The sequence below is a fragment of the Passer domesticus genome, chromosome 25 (genome assembly GCF_036417665.1).
Source record: "Passer domesticus isolate bPasDom1 chromosome 25, bPasDom1.hap1, whole genome shotgun sequence".
Taxonomy (NCBI): Eukaryota; Metazoa; Chordata; class Aves; order Passeriformes; family Passeridae; genus Passer; species Passer domesticus.
In genome coordinates, this window is record NC_087498.1 from 1,634,627 (window position 1) to 1,654,295 (window position 19,669).

The 19,669-nt window shown below is 51.1% G+C and overlaps 1 protein-coding gene and 1 long non-coding RNA gene across 7 annotated transcripts in view; one reads left to right on the plus strand and one right to left on the minus strand.

Moving 5' to 3' along the window:
• CACNA1S (calcium voltage-gated channel subunit alpha1 S) overlaps positions 1-19,669 on the minus strand; it is a 56,260-nt gene that overhangs the window by 30,850 nt on the left and 5,741 nt on the right. For 4 of the 6 annotated variants that reach the window (XM_064399004.1, XM_064399003.1, XM_064399002.1 and 1 more), the window contains 9 exons: positions 16,819-16,924; positions 8,366-8,505; positions 7,733-7,866; positions 6,548-6,700; positions 5,802-6,007; positions 4,597-4,700; positions 2,165-2,313; positions 1,123-1,204; positions 480-640 (listed from right to left, as the gene is read on the minus strand). In XM_064399004.1, the coding sequence (XP_064255074.1) occupies positions 480-640; positions 1,123-1,204; positions 2,165-2,313; positions 4,597-4,700; positions 5,802-6,007; positions 6,548-6,700; positions 7,733-7,866; positions 8,366-8,505; positions 16,819-16,857 (1,168 nt within the window). In that variant the 5' untranslated portion in view covers positions 16,858-16,924. Of the gene's footprint in view, positions 1-479; positions 641-1,122; positions 1,205-2,164; positions 2,314-4,596; positions 4,701-5,801; positions 6,008-6,547; positions 6,701-7,732; positions 7,867-8,365; positions 8,506-16,818; positions 16,925-19,669 lie in introns of those variants that run through there. The other 2 variants (XM_064399005.1, XM_064399006.1) reach the window with 2 other exon arrangements.
• LOC135286056 (uncharacterized) lies at positions 11,453-15,089 on the plus strand. The gene is made up of 3 exons (XR_010350592.1): positions 11,453-11,535; positions 13,645-13,748; positions 14,738-15,089. It is a non-coding gene; the product is annotated as an uncharacterized LOC135286056 (long non-coding RNA).

Sequence of the window (19,669 nt, forward strand, 5' to 3'; positions counted from 1 at the left end):
TGCACACGGGTCCATGCAGGGTGGGCATGTGGGCTGTGCGTGGGTATGTGGGGCTGAGCTCTGTGGGGATGTGTGAACACCTGTGCTCCACATGCCTCTGGGTGTGAGTTGTGTGTGTGTGTGTGCATACCTGTGCTCTGTGTGCCTCGGGGGGTGTGTGGGTGTGTGGAGGTGCAGTCAGTGGGGCTGCATGCACAAATGCATGTTTCTGCATGGCTTGAGTGTGTGCCATGTGTGCAGAGATGCCAATGGACACGCTCTGTGTGCTCACCATTAAAGATCGTGTCCCTGGGAGTACAGAGCGTGGTCAGTGTGAGCTGTATGACAGCAAGGAGCACACACACACTCAGTGCAGGCTCTGTGTGTGCCTGAGAGCCTCCGTGCCATGCCGGTGTGGCTGTGCACTCACAGCAGGAGCTCACACAGCTCTCTGGGGCAGCAGGGTCCTGGGCCCTCCTTCTCTCAGGCTCTTTGCTCACCTTGCACCCGTGTCAGCCATTCTGGCTGGAAGTGGTGCTCAGAGGCGATGGAGAGGGTGTTCAGTGCCACCATCAGGATGACAAGCCAGTAGAAGAACTTGGACTTCACCACATCCCTGCACTTCCTGCGAAACATTCGGTTCCAACGCCTCCACTGACGGCTGGAGAGACAGCAAAGGATCAGCAGAGCTGGCAGTGGGCCAGAGCCAGGCCCTCAGTGCAGGGCAAAGGCACCCCTGCTCCCGCCCTGAAAAGAGATGAGGACCATAACCTGTCCCTGGAACTCGGTGCAGTCACTCAGGCACTGCAGCTCATTCACCCTCCTGGCTCAGTTTTGGCCTCCAGCCCCTCTCACAGGGAAGGCTGGCAGGCACAGCTCCTAAATTCCACACTGTACTGCACAGGCCGTGGGAGGATGCTGGGAGCCTGGTCCCACAGCAAAGACAGTGTCCACCCTGAGCAGCTTTTTGCCAGTACCATAGCCAAATTCCCTGGTTGCTACCCCAATGTTTGCATCTCCCACAAGCACCAGTCCTGGCCAAAAACTGGGGGCTGACCAGGAAAGCCTGGCCCAGGTGGGCCAGAAAATGAGTGACAGTGGAAGCCCACATGCAAGCAGATGGTTCAGTCAGAGCACACTTACAAGAAGAGAATCCACTTGTTCATGCCCTCAATTTCATACAAGCTCTCTGTCTCTGACCCTCCTTCATCCGATGGCATCATACCTAGAGGGAATGACATCACAGGCTTTTCTTGGAGCCCTTGGGAAGAAAAAGCCTGCCTTGTGGGAGGCAACCTCTTCCAGAAGTCACCAGGAAGAGCTTCCCCATCAGAAGTGAATAACCCCCACCAAGCAGTGCCATCCCTGGGAGTCAGCAGCCCAAGTTTGGGCAGAAGGCCTTGAGGGTCAGGTGCAAACCAAGTACGAGGCATGAGAAACTGCTGCCCTGCAGGAGGAGCAGCAGCAGCCCAGAGAGGAACAGCAGCAAGCACCCCAGCATGGAAAAACTGGGGCCAGTTGGGATCTGAGCAAAGGCTGAACAGAACACGGGCCCCAGCTCTGGAAGAGGTGTTTTGTCTGTCCCACTGCTCCCCAAGGCTCTTTGCACACATGCATCACTCAGCGTGAGGCACCAAAAGTGCTTTCATCAGGCAGGGTGGCACAGCAAAACCTGTGGCTCTGGTAGAACTCCCCAGGCTTTGCTGAGCTTTTGGCTAGATGCCTGTACATGCACCTCCTTCCCTGGGCCACTTTTAATCCCTTGAAACTGTCAAATGATGGCAAGAAATTTATACATCTGCTAGCGTGAGAGCTTGTGGCCCTGACTGTATCCCTGCACACCAAGGGCACATGCTCCTCATGGCCTTTCAGCCCCTCTTGCCAAAAGAGACTCAGGCCTTGCTTGTGGTCTGCAAATATTAAACACTGTGCTTGAAGTGGAGATTTACCATCAGGGATAAATTACTGCTAGTTTGGGTCAGATTGAACCAAACGATTTAGGAAATGTAAAATAAAAAAAGAGGAAGGAAACTGTCCTGCAGAAGTCAAAACATTTTGTTTTATGGGTTTTCAGGCAAAATGAGTCTTTGTGGCTTCTTCAAAGACTGCCACCTTGCCTCTCTGGGTGGTCAGCATGAGGAACCCAACCCTCAGGCCAGGGTCTGTGAGCAAGCAGAGCTGGTACCTTCTCCCCTGGCCCGATCACTGTCCATGACCTCTGCGTGGGTGATCCAGTCCATGTAGCCCTTCAGATCCTCCTCCAGCTGCTGCTTCTCCCGCAGCTTCTGGAACGTTCCCCGCGACTTGGCCTTCTCGCGCTCCTTGGTGAACTCGCTGCGACACGGCAAGAGCAGAGACTCAGGGGATGGCCCTGAGCAACTGAGGAACTCTCAGGAGCCACAGCTCTGTGCGAGGACAGCCCTGAAATACCCTGCCACCATGTGTTAGGTTGGAAATGGGGGTGTGAATTCTATCCCCATCTGTCAGAGCTGGGGCAGTTCTCTGCTGTTCATGGGGCAGTTTTATTCGTCTCTCCCACAGCCAATCCTCCTTCCAGGAGATCTCTGCTGTTCATGGCCACTGAGTGTCCCTGCATGGCTGATCAAATTCCAGCATCCCATGGGGAGATGCTCTGCCCAGGGCAGGAGCCAAGCATTCCTACCTGGATACAATCTGAGCCTGGAACAGCACAGCAGCCTTTGCCCACTGCATTCCCAGAGGAGCAGCTTTCTCCTGCCCTGCATTGCCAGAGGGAGCCCAGGCCCATCTCCTGCAGCCCCGGAGCTTCAGAGGAAAACTCCCCCCTTGTGCAGGATCCCTGCTCCAGCAGAAGCACAGCTGGCACTGCAGGAGGGCTGAGCCCCCATGGGATGGGACTGTGCCACCACCCTGACCCACAGGGGGCCAGGGAATGTTCTGACTCTGGCAGTGTTTGGGTTTGTTTGTTGTTTTTTTTTTTTTTTTTTTAAATTGCATTTGTATTTTAATTTTTCTAATAAAAAACTGTTATTCCTATTCCCATATCTTTGCCTGAGAGCCCCCTTTAATTCAAAATTATAATAATTTGGAGGGAGGGGGTTTACATTTTCCATTTCAAGGAAGGCTCCTTCCTTCCTTGGTCTTTTCAAACTAAGACACACCAGCACTGCCACTACACTGCTCCAGGGATGTTCCTCCTTCTTGCCAAGGTCATGGGGGCCCACCACCTGCCAATGGCAGGCAGGGCTCCTTCCCCACCACTGCTGCTCTTTGGGACCTTCTCACTGCAGGGTGCTACAAGGACAGGCCAGATGACACCTGGCCAGGGCAGTTCCCCACCAGAGTGGGGTCTCACCCACCTGAGGAGCAAAAAGCTGTCCATATGTAGAAGGTGAGTCCATCACATGGCAGGTAAACAGGGCACTCTTGTCATGGTAACATGGAAAGGACAGGTCTGCCCTTGTCCTTCCCCACTCTTCCCCACTCTTCCTGCTCTCTTTCAATTAATTTATTTTCTCCTCTGGTGTCTGGCAGGACTGGAGACCTGCTGCCCAGCCATGCTGGTGTTGCCATGTGTTAGTAACAGGTCTCAGACACTATGACAATAATTTTCCTGATCTCAAACATAATTTAGTTGTATTTGCAAAAATATTTCAGAACGTTTCCGTGCCAGCAACTTACTCCTGATCACATGACTATAGTCCAGCCTGTCCTGCAGCTACAGTCAACTCTAGACAAGCATCAGGTTCCTGTGGTTTATCTTGTGCTTTTAAATTTGTTTTAGTTCTAGTAACACCCAATTTGTTTTAATGTTCCAGTGGCATAGTTCTTTTCATAAAAGAGGCCTAACAAATCCAAATAATTAGGGTATAACTAACACTGTGAACTAACAGAGGTGACGAGTGTGATCCACTTGCACAAACAAGGACTGAAACATAAAAAAGACCCTGACCCTACACAGACCTGAGGAGAAAAGCCCCCCTCACTTCTCAAGACAAAACATATTTCCCAGCAACAAAATTGGGATAGCAGTCCCACAGCCATGCATGGTAGGTTGAGTGTAACATCTCAGGTTTTAACTGTACTACTGGGGGAATTAACACTAATTGAATTTGGCCTAGATTGTCAAAACAGACTGATGACAGCTCATTGGTGTACTTGGATGAGACTGTTGAAGCAGTAATTAGACTAACAATCCTTCCCTTGGATGCCTTGCACTCATCAGAGATGTTCTCCTTAGGCTGGCCAGGAGAAAGCTGTGTGTGCCCACAGCAGGAGGGAGCTGGAGGTGAGGAGGGCCCAGACCCACAGCCCTGGGGTGCCTGCTCCCTGCTCAGCCCCATCTGCTCTGTGTGCAGGCAGAAGACACCACAGCCCATGGGCTCCAGGGCTGGGCTTGCTCACAGCTGCTTGTGCCTCAGGGAAAAGACTGATGTGTTGAGAGTTGGGCTAAAACCTCAGAAAGCCATGGACACTAACACGAAAAGTAGCTCACAGATCAGTGTTTCTAAAAGAGCAACACAAAAAAAGGTGAGGAAAGAGAGAGGGAAAAGAACAGAACTTTTCCAGGCTTTTTTCTTGTATAGTTGAAACCAGTTAAAACTCCTCTGCTGGCAGAAAGGATAGGGTGGCACTTACCCACTGAGCACCCCCAGCACCAGGTTGAGCACAAAGAAGGAGCCAAGCAAGATAAGGCTGACAAAGTAGATCCAGGGCCATTCATTCCCCATGGCATCGTTTACCTGGCAAAGAGAGATGCAGCTGAAATATTCTGAAGGCACTATCCTCCATCTGTTTCCCCTTAGAGCCCCTCAACAGGCTCTGGGATCTTTGCCCCCTCCAAAAGAGTGCTTGGGATGGTGGCACATAAACCTGGCTCCAAGCCCTGTGTCTGGTTTACATCCAGACCCAAACATTTTGGGGGCAGATTTAAACATCAGCCCCAAGCCTAAGCTTCAGCATGACTGTCTCCCAAGGACTGCAGAACATGGGCTTTGCTGGAGGAGCATCCAGCAGTCATTGCTGTGCCTGGCCCATACCCCTTCACAGGGTGGGAGCTGGAGCAATCTCCTGTTGTCTTAGGATGGAACTGTGGGTGTGTATTCTATCACCACCTCTCAGAGCTGGGGCAGTTCTCTGCTGTTCACTGGGCAGTTTTCTTTATCTCTCCCACAGCCAATCCTCCCTCCAGGAGATCTCTGCTGTCCATGGCCACTGAGTGTCCCTGCATGGCTGATCAAATTCCAGCATCCCATGGGGAGATGCTCCTCCCAGGGCAGGAGCCAAGCATTCCTGCCTGGATACAATCTGAGCCTGGAACAGCACAGCAGCCTTTGCCCACTGCATTCCCAGAGGAGCAGCTTTCTCCTGCCCTGCATTGCCAGAGGGAGACCAGGCCCATCTCCAGCTGCCCTGGAGCTCCAGAGGAAAACTCCCCCCTTGTGCAGGATCCCTGCTCCAGCAGAAGCACAGCTGGCACTGCAGGAGGGCTGAGCCCCCATGGGATAGGACTGTGCCACCACCCTGACACACAGGGTGCTAGGGCCTATTTTGATTCTGTCTGTGGGGTTTTTTTTGTTTGTTTGTTTTTACTATTGCATTTGTAATTTTTAATTTTCCTAGTAAATATTATATATATATATATACACTATATATATATATACAATATATAATATTTAATTTTCCTAGTAAAGAACTGTTATTCCTATACCTATATCTTTGCCTGAGAGCCCCTTAATTTCACAATTATAACAGTTTGGAGGGAGGGGGTTTACATTTTCCATTTCAGGGGTGGCTCCTGCCTTCCTTAGCAGGCAGCTGTGATTTCAAGGCCAGGCGCATACCCAGTAGAGGACCTCAGTCCAGCCCTCCATGGTGATGCACTGGTAGACGGTGAGCATGGCAAAGCCGAAGTTGTCGAAGTGGGTGATGCCGTTGTTGGGCCCGGGCCAGCCGCCACGGCACTCGCTGCCGTTGATGCTGCAGTGCCGCCCGTGGCCCGAGCTGGTGCACGGGGCTGGCTTCTCTGAGCCCACCGTGGCAATCACATCTGAGGGGCAAAGCCGTGGTGTGAGCGGCAGGTCAGGGCAAACACAGCAGCCCACACTTCCTCCCGCTCCAAACTGCTCCAAAATGCTCCAAAATGCTCCCTGCTCAGCTCCATCTGCTCTGTGTGCAGGCAGAAGACACCACAGCCCATGGGCTCCAGGGCTGGGCTTGATCACAGCTGCTTCTGCCTCAGGGAAAAGACTGATGTGTTGAGAGTTCAGAAAGCCATGGACACTAACACAAAAAGTAATTCACAGATCAGTGTTTCTAAGCGTGCAAAACAAACAAAAAAAAATAGGGGTGAAGAATGAGAGGGAAAAGAACAGAACTTTTCCAGACTTTTTTCTTGCATAGCTCAAACCAGTTAAAGGGCCCCTTTCACCACCCCTCACACCCATCTGGGTGCTGTTTCAGACATCCCTCAGTCCTGCCACACTCCCAGGCCTGATGCTGGCCTGACCTTTCTGCCAAACACAGAGTCCCCGTGGTCTCACAGCACCACACAGAGACAGCCCTGCTGCACTCCCCACCACAGCTCCACCTGTCCCGAGGTAGTAGCAGGTCTTGTGCATCCTGCCCTTGAAGAGCTCCTGCCCCACGATGGCGTAGATGATGATCATGAAGAGGACCAGCAGGGCAATGTGCAGCAGGGGCACCATGGCCTTGATGATGGAGTTCAGGACAACCTGAAGGCCTGCACAAAGATCAAGGGAAAGGAGGTCAACCCCTTCCTAAACAGTGTTGGGTGCACCTTGTATCCCTGCCAGCCCACCAACAAGCAGCCTTTGAAATGCCCCTTGCCAAGGGAAGAGGGGCACAGGTATGGTGGGACTGAGATCTCTGAAGGAGAAAATCCTTTCTTCTATGTAGGAATGTGCCCCTTGTTGATGGAGTGACAAAACTATCCTTTGTCTCCTTAAAAAGGAAAAAAGCCCAGAAGTTTCTCTCCTCAATTAGGTGAAAAGGCATCTCATAGGACCTGGGGGACTTCACCTCAAACTTAAGGATAGCCAATTGGGCAGAAGTCAAAAAGTCGAGCCTGAGCAATTTACTGGAAAAAGAAGAGAACAAATAAACTAATTGCTTTTGTGAGGTGTTTTACCAGGAGCAAGATCCTCTTGCACCTGGCTCAATCTTTCTCTGTAAAGAGTTTTGTTATTTTGCCTTTTATTAAAACGTTTTTGTTTCCAACACTACCACAGAAGCCATCCTGTTGATTTTATGCCTTCTGAGGTAGCTGAGCTATCTTGGGTGTGATATAGATCTCCAAGAGCTTATGAGACCTGGCTTGAGGAGACCCCTATTTCACTTCTACCTACCAGGAGAGCATGTGGAAGGGCACAACAGAGTCAGGCAGCGCTGAAGGCTGCTTCATGCCCCTCCCTTTGTCCTGGTGCTCTCATCCTGGCTGTATTAATGAACTACAGAAGAAGATCCCTGCTCTGAGAAACCAGAGCAAGATCCTGGCCACCCAAAGGTACTGCCACTGAGCCACAGAGGCAGCCAGGTGTGTGCCATCCTGCAGCTCCCCAGGGCTGACAACCACCAGCTGCAGGAACAAGCAAGAACTCGTCCCTCCTCTACACCTTCATCCTGGGCTTGATCCAGGAACAACAAGAAGCCTGTCCCATGGCTCCCCACCCTGGCCAGGCCCAGAGGGCAGGCAGGCAGGGTGGGGAGCCATGGGGCCAGGCCCAGAGGGCTGCAGCAGGCAGCCAGCACGCACTTGGCACTCCGGACACCAGGCGCAGGGGTCTCAGCACGCGGAACGCTCGCAGCGCCTTCACGTCAAAGCCGCCTTTTCCCCCCGAAGGCCCTGCCTGCTTCACATTGACCTGCTCCAGGGTCATGGTGATGAGCCTGAAAGAGCCGGGGCACAGGGAGGGGAGGGACGAGGAGAAGCAGAAGGGAGGACAAGGAAAAAGAAAAAGGCGTGAGAATGGAGACTGAGAAATGTGAGCTAAGGATTCAGAGCCCTGCAGGCAGCAAAGCAAGGTCAGGACTGCCAGCCATGCTCAGCCTCGCCCAGGGGCAGCTCTTGGCAAGGCCAGCTCCTGGGCTCAGCTACACTGCTGACAGCCAGGGAGCTCCCACCCCATGTGAAAACCCTGGAGGACTCCACATCACCCCCTTTCCCCAGGGTAAGGAGACCTACAGGGCATGAAGGATGAGAGACAGGAAGAAATCAGAGTTAGAGAGGATCCCAGGGGATGTCAGAGCAGGAACAGGGGGCCCACGGGAGAAGGCCATGAACTGAGTCAAAGAGGTGTCCCCAAACACATTGCAATCACCAGAAAAACTGGCTGTGGAAGAGGCTTGGCACAAGCTGAACAGCAGCAGACTTCCCCCTTTTCCTTACCCTAGAGTCACGATGGAAAAGTCGAGCACATTCCAGCCGTTTCGGAGATAGGCATCCGTGTGGAAAAGGAAGCCGTAGGCAATTATCTTCAGCATGGCCTCGATGGCAAAGAAGATGAGGAAGGCATATTCAATCTTCTCCTGGGGATTGCAAAGGCAAGCAGGAGAGAATGCTCCATTAGAACAGACTGTCACTTCCCCTGGTGACATCCTCATCCTGTCATCCTCACCAGTGACTCTGGACCAGCTCCTGCTGCCACCCCTACACACACCAAGGGGACCCTGGGGACAAGGGTGGCATGCTGAGCCCCCCACATGCCACTCTCTGGCCTGCAGCATGGTCCCCCCAGCCCTTTAATGACCCCTGCCAGGACCCTGCCCTGAGGCTTTGGTTCCTCCAAACTGCTCCAGCAAAGCCACCTGAAGGTGCCTGGCCCAGGGCACTGCTCCTCTCTGGCTCTCCTCCCTGCTGCTCACCCTCTCGTTCCCCCCACAGCCTTCCTCCAGGCAGCACTGACACCTTCTCATCCTCTCCAGCTGAGGGCTCGCTGGGTCTGTCCTGGAGTCCCCACACAGTCACTGTGGGACAAGCCAGCTGTACCATGGCTCCCCTTTTGTCTGGGATGATGAGGAAGCTCCCAGGGAATGGAGGCCTTAGGCTCAAGGACCCCTGCTTAATACCAGACATTTGCCTGGCAAAGTGACCAGCTAGAAATGGGCCTGGGGCTCACTGGGCAGAGGTGCTGCACACCCTCCCAGGCAGGACCTGGCACCCCATGGCAGGGGCTTGGCACAGCCCTGCAACTGCTGGGCCAGGGCAGCTCATCTGTCCCTGGAGCACAGCCAAGAGATGCCTGTGCCCAGCTGGCTCTGCCTGTCACTGCCATCACTGCCCTTGCTGACAATGTTCCAGACTGGGACTAAAAGCCTCCTGAAGCAGCCAGGTGGATGGGGCCATTTATATTTCTGGTGTTTCCTGGTCCCTCTCCTCAGCCTATATCCCTGAAGGACAAGGAGCATCACTGCTCAGGATCTCCAGGGAATTGCCCTCAGAAAGGCAGAAACCTATCCCTGAGACCAAACTGGGAGTGGATCTTCACTGGAGAATACTGTAGTGCTGTGAGCACAGCTTCCTCCCAGGGTTCCCATGCCCTGCCAAATGGAAAATCCTCTCCTTTTACAAAGCCAGGGCTGGAGCTCAAGAGAGAAGCATTGCTGGCTCAATTAATGTCTCCAAAAGCAGTGACTGTGCTGTGTCCCCACATGACTGTCACCCACACAATGCCATTTCTTGTTGGATCTGAGGGCAGCTAGGGTAAGAGCAGAGATCCTGGCACTGCCTCTGTCTTCAAGGTTTTAGCTACAGCAACTCGACACTGCTCACCTCCGACCCTGAGGGGACAAATGCCCCCCAGACTGTCCCCCAAAGCCTGTCCTTGCAATCCCATGCAAACACCATTACTGTGAGGATCATTTCAGGTATGGAGAGGCTGCAGAGCCATGCCAGCAACCACTGGTGTGGTGGGGTGTCTCCCCAGCTGCAGAGGGAAAACAGAAAAGCCCACCCCAAGCTACAGCAGCCCTGCAGCTTCTGGGGCTAGTGAGTATCAAGGTCCAGCCTGGAGTGGGATGTAGCTGCTGAGGCTGATGTCAGGATCCAGCCCTGTAAAAGTCAATTCTGTGCCCTGATTTTCCAGCAGAACAGACTCAGTCTCTCACTAGAATAGATTTTCCTCTGAAAACACCTTGCCCAGTATCAAAAGGTAAATTGCTGATCCCCAGAAGTCCCTTTGAGAAGTCCACAGCAGATGAACAGTGCTTTGGACAGCTTCAGGGGTATCAGGCGCAGCCAGTGAGGAGCAGCAAGGTTCAAACCTGGGCCAAGGAAGAGGCAGCAGGCAGCCCCCTGCCCCCAGCCTGGGAGGGACATAACAGTAAATTTCCAGCTTCTCTGGGCAACTTGTACCAGGGTCTCAACACCATAAATGTATACTTTTTTTCTTATAACTAATCTAAATCTACCCTCCTTCAGTTTAAAGCTATCACCCTCTGTCCTACTGCAACGGACCCTGTTAAAAACTTTGTCTCCATCTTTCTTATAAGCCCATGTCTTAGGTTGCAAGATGTGGCTGGGGGTCTGCATTCTGCTTCCATCTGTCAGAGCTGGGGCAGTTCTCTGCTGCTCATTGAGCAGTTTTTTCTTTATCTCTCCCACAGCCAATCCTCCCTCCAGGAGATCTCTGCTGTCCATGGCCACTGAGTGTCCCTGCAGGGCTGATCAAATTCCAGCATCCCATGGGGAGATGCTCTGCCCAGGGCAGGAGCCAAGCATTCCTACCTGGATCCAATCTGAGCCTGGAACAGCACAGCAGCCTTTGCCCCCTGCATTCCCACAGGAGCAGCTTTCTCCTGCCCTGCATTCCCAGCGGGAGACCAGGCCCATCTCCAGCAGCCCTGGAGCTGCAGAGGAAAACTCCCCCCTTGTGCAGGATCCCTGCTCCAGCAGAAGCACAGCTGGCACTGCAGGAGGGCTGAGCCCCCATGGGATGGGACTGTGCCACCACCCTGACCCACAGGGGGCCAGCTCCTCTTCTGACTCTGGCAGTGGTTTGTTTTCTCTTTTGTACTATTGCATTTGTGTATTTAATTTTCCTAGTAAAGAACCGTTATTCCTGTTCCCATATCTTTGCCTGAAAGCCCCTTAATTTCAAAATTGTAATAATTTGGAGAGAGGGGGTTTACATTTTCCATTTCAAGGAAGGCTCCTGCCTTCCTTAGCAGACACCTGGCTTTTCAAACCAAGACGGGGAGGCAGGGGTAGCTCACAGAGCTGCATGTGCTCCCCTCTAGGTATCAGTACCAGAGCAGCAGCATTTTCTGCAGTTTTATTGAGTCTGTGCATGCAGACATGCAGGAGTGTTGCCCATTATCACAGCTCCTGGAAGACTCCAGGAGAGCCAGGGTGACCCCAAGCTCTAGGAAACCACATGCAGTCACGACTCTCCTCCATGCCAACCTCCAGGCACAGAGCCCAATAGCTCTTGAAAACCAGCAGTGGACAGCAAACTCTGCTCAGGGACTGTGGGACACCAGCCAGCTGCCCAAAAGCAACTGTTCCTGTGTTCCTGAGATGGCACAGCCCTGGGGTGACAGACATCACACAGGACTCAGGTAATTGCAGCTCCCCAGAGCAGATGAAAACCTGGGAGTCCTCCAGCTGCATCACACACACATTCCTGTCACTGAATTGAACCTGAGGGTTTGTCCAGGCTTTGGAAACACAGGAATTCCCCAACCCAGGGCTGAGATACAAGCCAGAATGGTGGGGTTTTCAGAAGCATTCTCCTTGCCATCAAACATTTGTGCTACCTGAAATCCCTAAAGCCATTATGTGTGACACCAGCAGTGTGCCTGCACACAGGCCATTACCCATGCCACTTAAATTGTCTTCTTGACAGTTTGAGTTCCAGCTCTGTCCCCCACTCCCTAGGCCCCAGGTCCTACCTGACATTGCTGCAAAGCCCATAGGGCTCAGGACAGCTGCTTTTGGGTGGGCTGACACGGGGGCCTCCCCCCAAACAGCCACCCTGGAGTCCCACTGACGGGGAAAAACTTTAAACTGAAAATCGACAGAGTGTACATTTGACTCTTGGGGAAAAAGTGTTCCCTCTGAGGGTGGGCAGGCCCTGGCACAGGGTGCCCAGAGCAGCTGTGGCTGCCCCTGGATCCCTGGGAGTGTCCAAGGCCAGGCTGGGAGCAGCCTGGGACAGTGAAGCTGTCCCCCATGGTGCGGTGGAATGAGAAGGACTTGAAGGTCCCTTCCCACCCAAACCATTCTATAATAAATGTAAATATCTCCCATATCTCAGAGCTGGCTGACAGCCCAGCTCAGCCCACTCAGGTCAGTGCTGCTCCCGGGCTCCCCTGGCAGGGGGAATGGTGTGGCCAGGGGTGAGGTGTCCCCTGAGCCCAGTGCTGGCTCTGGGCTGCCCGAGTGTCCCAGGGCTCAGCACCAGCTCTGAGCATCCTCACACTGAAGGGGCAGCTTAAGGATTCACACCTGAGTGAATTTGGGGAGCAGAATTTGGGGCCTGGCCACTCCTCCTGCCTCCCTCCTGTGTGGTCCCAGCCAAAGAAAGTCCTCTGAAACATCAACTAATAAAAGAGATATGAAATACCTCTTTCAAATAACGAAATATAGTGGGTTTAGATTAGATATTAGAAAAAAATCCTTCCTGTGAGGGTGGGCAGGCCCTGGCACAGGGTGCCCAGAGCAGCTGTGGCTGCCCCTGGATCCCTGGGAGCATCCAAGGCCAGGCTGGATGGGGCTGGGAGCAGCCTGGGGCAGGTTGAAGGTGGGAGGTGTCCCTGCCCATGGCAACGAGTAGAATGAGCCTCGTGACCCAAGCCATGTTACAATTCTATGTTTCTATGAAAACCAGATATTTCAGTGTGTGCAGCATGTCAAACACCACCCACCAGAGCTGCAGAAATGGCTCAGCTGCCCTGGGAGATGAACTGTACTCTAAATTTGACTTTATTTCTTCACTGCTCATAAACCGAGGTCAGGCAGCCAGGTCACACACAGCCATCTGTATTTCCTTGGGTGAATCCCTGTGAATAATCTACCTTGCTAAACACACTCTGAAGCTGCTTGCTCCTGGAGTAAAGTTTCCAGTGAAAAACAGTGGGATATGAGATTCTGGAAACTCAAGTAAAAGTGAAAATAAATGCTGTGAATTCTTGAACAAGTTGAAAAGTCAAAATAATTTCATCAGTGTTAAAGAAAATGTTGTGATTCCATTAGAAAAAGACAAAATCAGATACAAACCAGATTTTAAAAAACATCCTGGATCAAAAGAAATCTAATATAGAAAGAGTAATAATGTAATGTGTTGAAATGAAACAACTGTACTTCTTCCAGGAAAGCAAAATGGATCCTTAGAAAATTTATGGTTATGGTTATTTCATTATTTTCATTTTTATGGTATTTAATTTTTTCACCCCCATAAATGAGTCCTGATTAACCAAGCTTTCATGAGACTAATTGTAAATCTAGTGTAGACTCTGACTGCAGCTCTTCCCTGGCTGGAAACTCAGAGTGTGGCTGCTCTGCAGGTTTTCCAGTCTTGCAGGAAGGCAGTGGCAGCAGAGGTCTCCTAGGAATCCTTTCTTCCTGAGACTCTCCTTGTGAAGCCTTAGGATTTCAGCTTTTATATTTTTCATCTATTTGTATTCCTGTAATTCTTTGGTGCATAACTCTAAACTTTCTATATATAGAGTGTTGGCTGCTGCTTTCCATTTTGGGCAGACACAACAATTCCTCTCCAGGCCTGGCAATCAAGGACACCTCACTGCCTCAGGCCCCAGAGATGGAAACAAAAGTGAGTTGGGGGAGCAAACTTGGGGTAAATTACCTCATTACCTTAAGCTGTAATTGGCAGATTAACCCCCAATATGCAAATGGACCCAACTATACAAGTGTGAAAATCCATGTCCATTTTGGGTGCAGCCCCTGGGGGACTTCACCTGCCCAAAATGTACCTGAAGGCCCTTCAATAAATAGAATTACTGTTTATTCTCGTAATTTTGTCTAGCCTCTGTTTTTAGGGAGCCCAGAAAGGCATCACTTGAGGAGCTCTCAGCATTAAAGCGTTTTAGAGCTGCAGGAGCCGTCCCTGAGGAGGCCGGGCTGGGCAGGGCCTGCACACCCTCAGCAGGAACCTCCATCCTGCCCCCACCAACATCACTGCCACTGCTTGTAATGGAGGGATGGGACTATCTGGGGGCTAGGAATGTTTTATTGCTCAGTGAACATCAGTCTGAGAGGCTGTGAGGTTTCAGAGGAGCAAGCACTCAGCCATAGCTCAAGAGTTCTTTGTTAAAGGCCAATATAGAACTTTCTAACCAAATGGACAGTTGCCACAGGGTTTATTTTGGTTTTCTGACCTGTCATCTTGACTTAATTCTGCTGCACTGTGGACACTTTTATCCAATGGCTTCTGTCTCGCTTGTACACATATGCTTCTATTATAACTTCTAAACTCCCAGCCTACTCTATATTACATTACTACACTACAAACTCTTCACCATCTTATCAATACAGTTTCTCACTTAAGGCATATTCTTACTTACAACTATAGAAACATAAGTTTATGATTTTTCTACTTAATATCTGTGTACTTTATTTTTACATCAATCCAAGCTTCTCCCAAGGCTGCAAATCAAACCCTTCAGTGTCTGTGGAAGTTTTTCTGACTTTCACACACACAAAACATGGGGCAACATCCTCAGTGCCCTTACTCAGCTTCCCCTCATACAGTTTGTTTTCTCAATAATTCCAATGTCTTTTTTTAAATCCAACCTTCTCCAGAGAGCATTGGGCAATGAAGAGACAGAAAAGGGACAAGGAGAGATTAAACACACCACAGCACCTCTGCTGCAGAAAAAAGCCTCCATAAGCCTCTCTCCACTACCTGCAGGCTGCAGATTCTTTGCTTCTTTTCTCTGCCAAGGTCAGGATTAAATGTGTGAGATGATATTTCTTGTTGGGACTCAGATGTTTATTGGTTCTTATCTCTGTTACAGTCTCACAAACCTTGAGTTCTACAGCACTTCACTCTAACAAACTAAAAATGGAGCCCTGTCTCTCTCTCTACAAGGCCTTTTAAGGGAAAACTGTCCAATTGAGAAATGACACCTCAATTATTTTTATTTTTAACCCAATAACCAACCACCCATGTCCTGCAATGGGGACATTTTTATCCAATTATACAAAACCACCCAAACCCATGGAGAAGAAGGTGAAGAAGAAGGAGCAGCCTCTGCTCTAAAACCTCCATCTTGCTTTATATAAATTGCTATATTCTAAACCTTAAACTCTAAGCTTCCCACCATGTGATATCACACACTTCTATTCAAACTCCACACCCACAATCCCAGTTCTACCACTCAAATTTGGAAGCCTTCTCCACGGCCTCAGGTCAATGCAGTGTTCTCCTGGGGGTCAGTGCCTGTCAGCACAGAAAGTGAAATTCTCAGCATCCAGGGTTCCAACAGCAGGTCTGTGCTAAGCATAGCCTGGTGCCCCAGGTGATGGGTGCCTGGCTAAACTCTCAGCTGGCTTTGCTCCTACAAAGCCACCAGAACCTGGTGACAAAGGGACAGCAAGCAGGAATGAAAGAACAGCAGCCTAGGGCCACCTGGCTCTTGTTACCTATTGCTGTGGCAACAGGCTGAACATCCCCCCAGCAGGGTATAGCATAAGTAATCTAATATATCAGAAATAAAAACAGATGGTATTTCATGTATGCAGTGAATTTACATCACTTGGTCCTTGCCCATGGGAAAGCTCCAGGGGCAGCATCAGCCCCTCTGGGAGCCCAGTGCCACTGCACCCCCTATCCCCACACACACCTGGGCTTCCCCCAGCTCTGCCCCCACAGGGCTCAGCCACATCCCAAGCCCTCTCCCAGAGGGAAGCTCCATCCCCTCTGTCCCCATGGGCAACCTGCCCCAGCCTTGCTTTGCCCCTTTTACCTCTCCCCTGAGGTAACTGCACCTACCAAAGCCTGCTGTGCCCCCAGCCAGGGAAGAACCCCAAACCAGCCCGAGGGTTTGGTCACACCAGGCAGGAGGGAGAAGGAACAGCCCAGGACCTAAACCCTCCATGGGCATTCACCCTGAGGAGTCCTGGAACCACACTTCATTAAAAGGGGGATTTAGATGTTTTGATTCAGTCATTATACTCAGTCTCTCAATGGAAATCAACGTGGACTGAACCACAATGGGGATCTGAAGAGTAGAAAGGTGTGGCAATCTGAAAATAGTGTAAACTGTTGATCTGAGTGACATCAAAATATCATATTCCAGGAAAACTGGAGCAACTGTGGAAAAACATGGAATAATTGGAAAGGAGTAACCTTTCTGCCTAACAGAAACAGGGTTTTTTCCCCTCTTAAAAAACAAAACAAAACAAAACAAAAACAAAAAAAAAACCAACAAAAAAAACCAACAAAAAAAACCCCTAAATTGAAATAGAGTTTTGAAAGAAAAGGTCAGAAACATTTGTTCCAAAATGCTGAAACAAACCTTTTAAGCCTTTCTAGAACAGGATGTTTCCTTTTGAAAGTGTGATTAAAAAAAGCTGAGGAATGTTTTTCCTTCATTGGTACCAATTCTTCCTTCATGTGTACTCCAGACACAACCTCCTGCCTTTGATCTCTACCCAGAGGTGCTTTCAGCCCCTCTGAAAACCCATTTTGCAGTCACTTCTTCCCACCCCTGCCTCCCGTTGACTGCAGCAGCTTTGGCTGGACCAACACTGCCTGAGTCCCCCTGGGGCAGCAGATGGCCCCAGACCAGCCCTTGCCACCCTTCAGCCGTGTCACCCCAAGGCAGCAGCCCCACAGAGCCCTCCCTCAGGCTGTGGGAAGGGCTCCCAGGGCTCCTTACCAGGCTGGAGTTGGCAATGTTGGTGTCATCCTCGGGCATGGGCAGGTAGATGGCCAGAGCAACACAGTTGGCAAAGATGGTGAGGAGGATGATGATCTCGAAGGGTCTAAGAGGAAGTGTTAAGGAGCGCAGACAGGAAAGGAAAAGCAGAATAACCCCACCACTGTCCTGTCCTGTTCTGCCTGGGTGGGTGTGGAGAACCAACCCCCCCATGGGGGCAGAGCACAGAGAGAGCAGCCAGACCTCAGCCTCAGCACATCCTCAGGGCTGCAGGGCCAGGACACTGGGGTCAGCTTTGACACGGGACAAAGGGATGGGAGAGCTGGCAGCTTGCCCCTCCTCATCCTTCAGTGAATCACCCTGAAGGACCAGGAGCCTTTTGCAGAATGTAGGCACTGAACCTGTGGAAGAGGTTTTACAGCAACTCCTGCGAGCCAGAGGGGAGTTTGAGAAGAGGATCCACGTTTACCCCTGAAAGAATTTTATACCAAGGTCATTGACATAAAAACCAAGAAAGAAAGAAGGATAAATAAGAGAAACCTGTAAGTGCCTATTCCAATGAGCACTTTGTTTGTCTCTTGTGACCAATTAATAAACTTACGGGTTTTGTAAGAATGTATAAAAAGCATGCATGCTAGAATAAAAACAGTTTGAGGCCTTTTGAAAATGGAGTGTTGCTTTGTACTGTCTCTGTCTCAACTATGACATCCCAAGCATCCCCTCCAGAGCAGGCAGGCCCCGGCTCCCTCTGCACTTGGCATCCACGAGGGACACTCCTGCTGCTCGGGTCTCACAGGGGCTCTATGGCCCCAGAGGAGGTACCTGGGGGCAAGGCAGCTCATCCAGGGGCTCCTGTGACAGAACACCCCCGGGTGTCCTCACAGCCTTGGTGGCCCAGCACGGCAGCACTGCTGTGACTGTCCCCAGGAGCGAGCACAGCGCTCAGCCTGAGGACTGTCCCACCCCTTCAAGGTAGAAACTCATTTGTTTGGGCCCTATGACACCTCAGAACAAAAGGGGTGACTTTACTATTTCCCCATGAACACCCTGGGACAGGCACTTGGTCACTCCCGGGCTCCTGCTGCTGTCACTGCTTTGTTGGGCCTTGAAACCTCTTGGACAAGCTTCAGCTCTCACCTTGCTGAAGCCTCCAAAGAGCTCAAACTCTGTCTCCAGGGCCTCATTTGCAGCCAGGCTCTCCCTCCAGGGATCCCCACTCCCTGTTTCCCCCAGCATTCTCCCTTGAGGGCTGCCTTGGGCTCTGGTGGCCACACCACTGTCCAGCCCAGTATTACAGAGCAAGGGGCACCTGGGCACCATGCCAGCCACAGCAGCCTGAGTGCTGGCTTGTGGCATTCACATTCTCTGAACAGGATTTCTTCACCCGGGTTTTTCTCCTGGAAAGCTGAAAGGCAGCAAGAGTACTCAAGAGAAATTAAAAACAATTCTTATCTCATTTGCTTCTCCTGTGTTGTGCTCATGTGGATGTGTTTGGGGATTGTTTACCCAAGATGATTACTTAATTGGACTCCAGTGTGAGTTGTTTTGTCTCATTGGCCAATTACGGCCAAGCTATGTCAGGACTCTGGAAAGAGTCACAAGTTTTCATTATTATTTTTTTAGCATTGAGTAAGTTTCCTTTCTGTATTCTTCAGTATAGTATAGTATTCTTTAATATAATACAGTATAATAAAGTAATTAATTAACCTTCTGATAAGATGGAGTCAGATGCATCCTTCCTCCCTGCCACAGGGATTGCCTTGTGTTCCAACACTGGCTGAGTGCTCTTGGGTCTGTCCTGGGCTCATCACAGGCTTTGTTTCCTTTTCTGAGCCTTTCTATCCATCAACCTGATAACACTTTAAAAACTGAAGTCAGCTGGGAAAGCTGCTCCCCTGTGTGTCCAGGTACTGAAGCAGAGCCCAGGGCCTGGAGGCTTCCCTGCCTGCTTGGACAGGGTAAGACAAGCCCTCCTTGAAGGGTGACCTCCACTGGAGCTCCTGTAACTGGAGCTGCAATCCACTTGCTGCCTGTGATTCTGGCACAGCTATGAGGTAGACATGCAGTGGGACAGATTGAACCAAAAAACAGATATGTGGATAACTGGGTACAGTGTCTCTGCCTCCTGCCACTAACACAGAGCCTCAGCATCCTCCTCATCTCCATGCCTTGCATTCTAACTTCTTTCTGTGCAGCATGCTCCCACCACACAGCATCCAAGGGTCCCCACATCTGCCTTGCAGCAGGAATTAGGCCTCTGTGTCTTGCAGCTCTGTGGTCCTTCAGAGTCCCCAGAATTCTCCCCCATCTGCCTTGAAGTTCTCCTGGCTACAGAATGACCTGAAACACCAGGGTGGTGTCACAAAGCGAGATGTGTTCCCAACAACCACCAGGCTGTTGGACTGTCTTGCACACAACACCCAGTAAACTGCAGAACATTAAATTTTCCTGTTCTAATGAACATATTTCTCGAGCAAATTTCAGCACAAAACACCCTCTGCTTCAAGTCAGCCTTCCACCCACCCTGGGCTGAGTGGAGTGGTGGTCCCCTCCCTTCCACTGCTTGACAAAGACCCTGGCCCACCCCTGTGATGGAACAGGGACACATACTGCCACACAAAGCCCACAGCCCAGGTACCCCCATGTGAGAGGGCCACAGCTAATCTCCCCTTGGCAGCCTGCGTGTCCCTGCAGACCATAATAACCCAGAGGAACTGGAACGACCTGACCCTGTCACATACCCTGCTCCCTGAGTGAGGGCAGCCAGGTGCATCTGGGTATAAATACAGCCAGGCACTGCAGAAACCTGATCCCCTGGCTGTTTGTCCTGCACGGGTCAGAAGCACCTGCA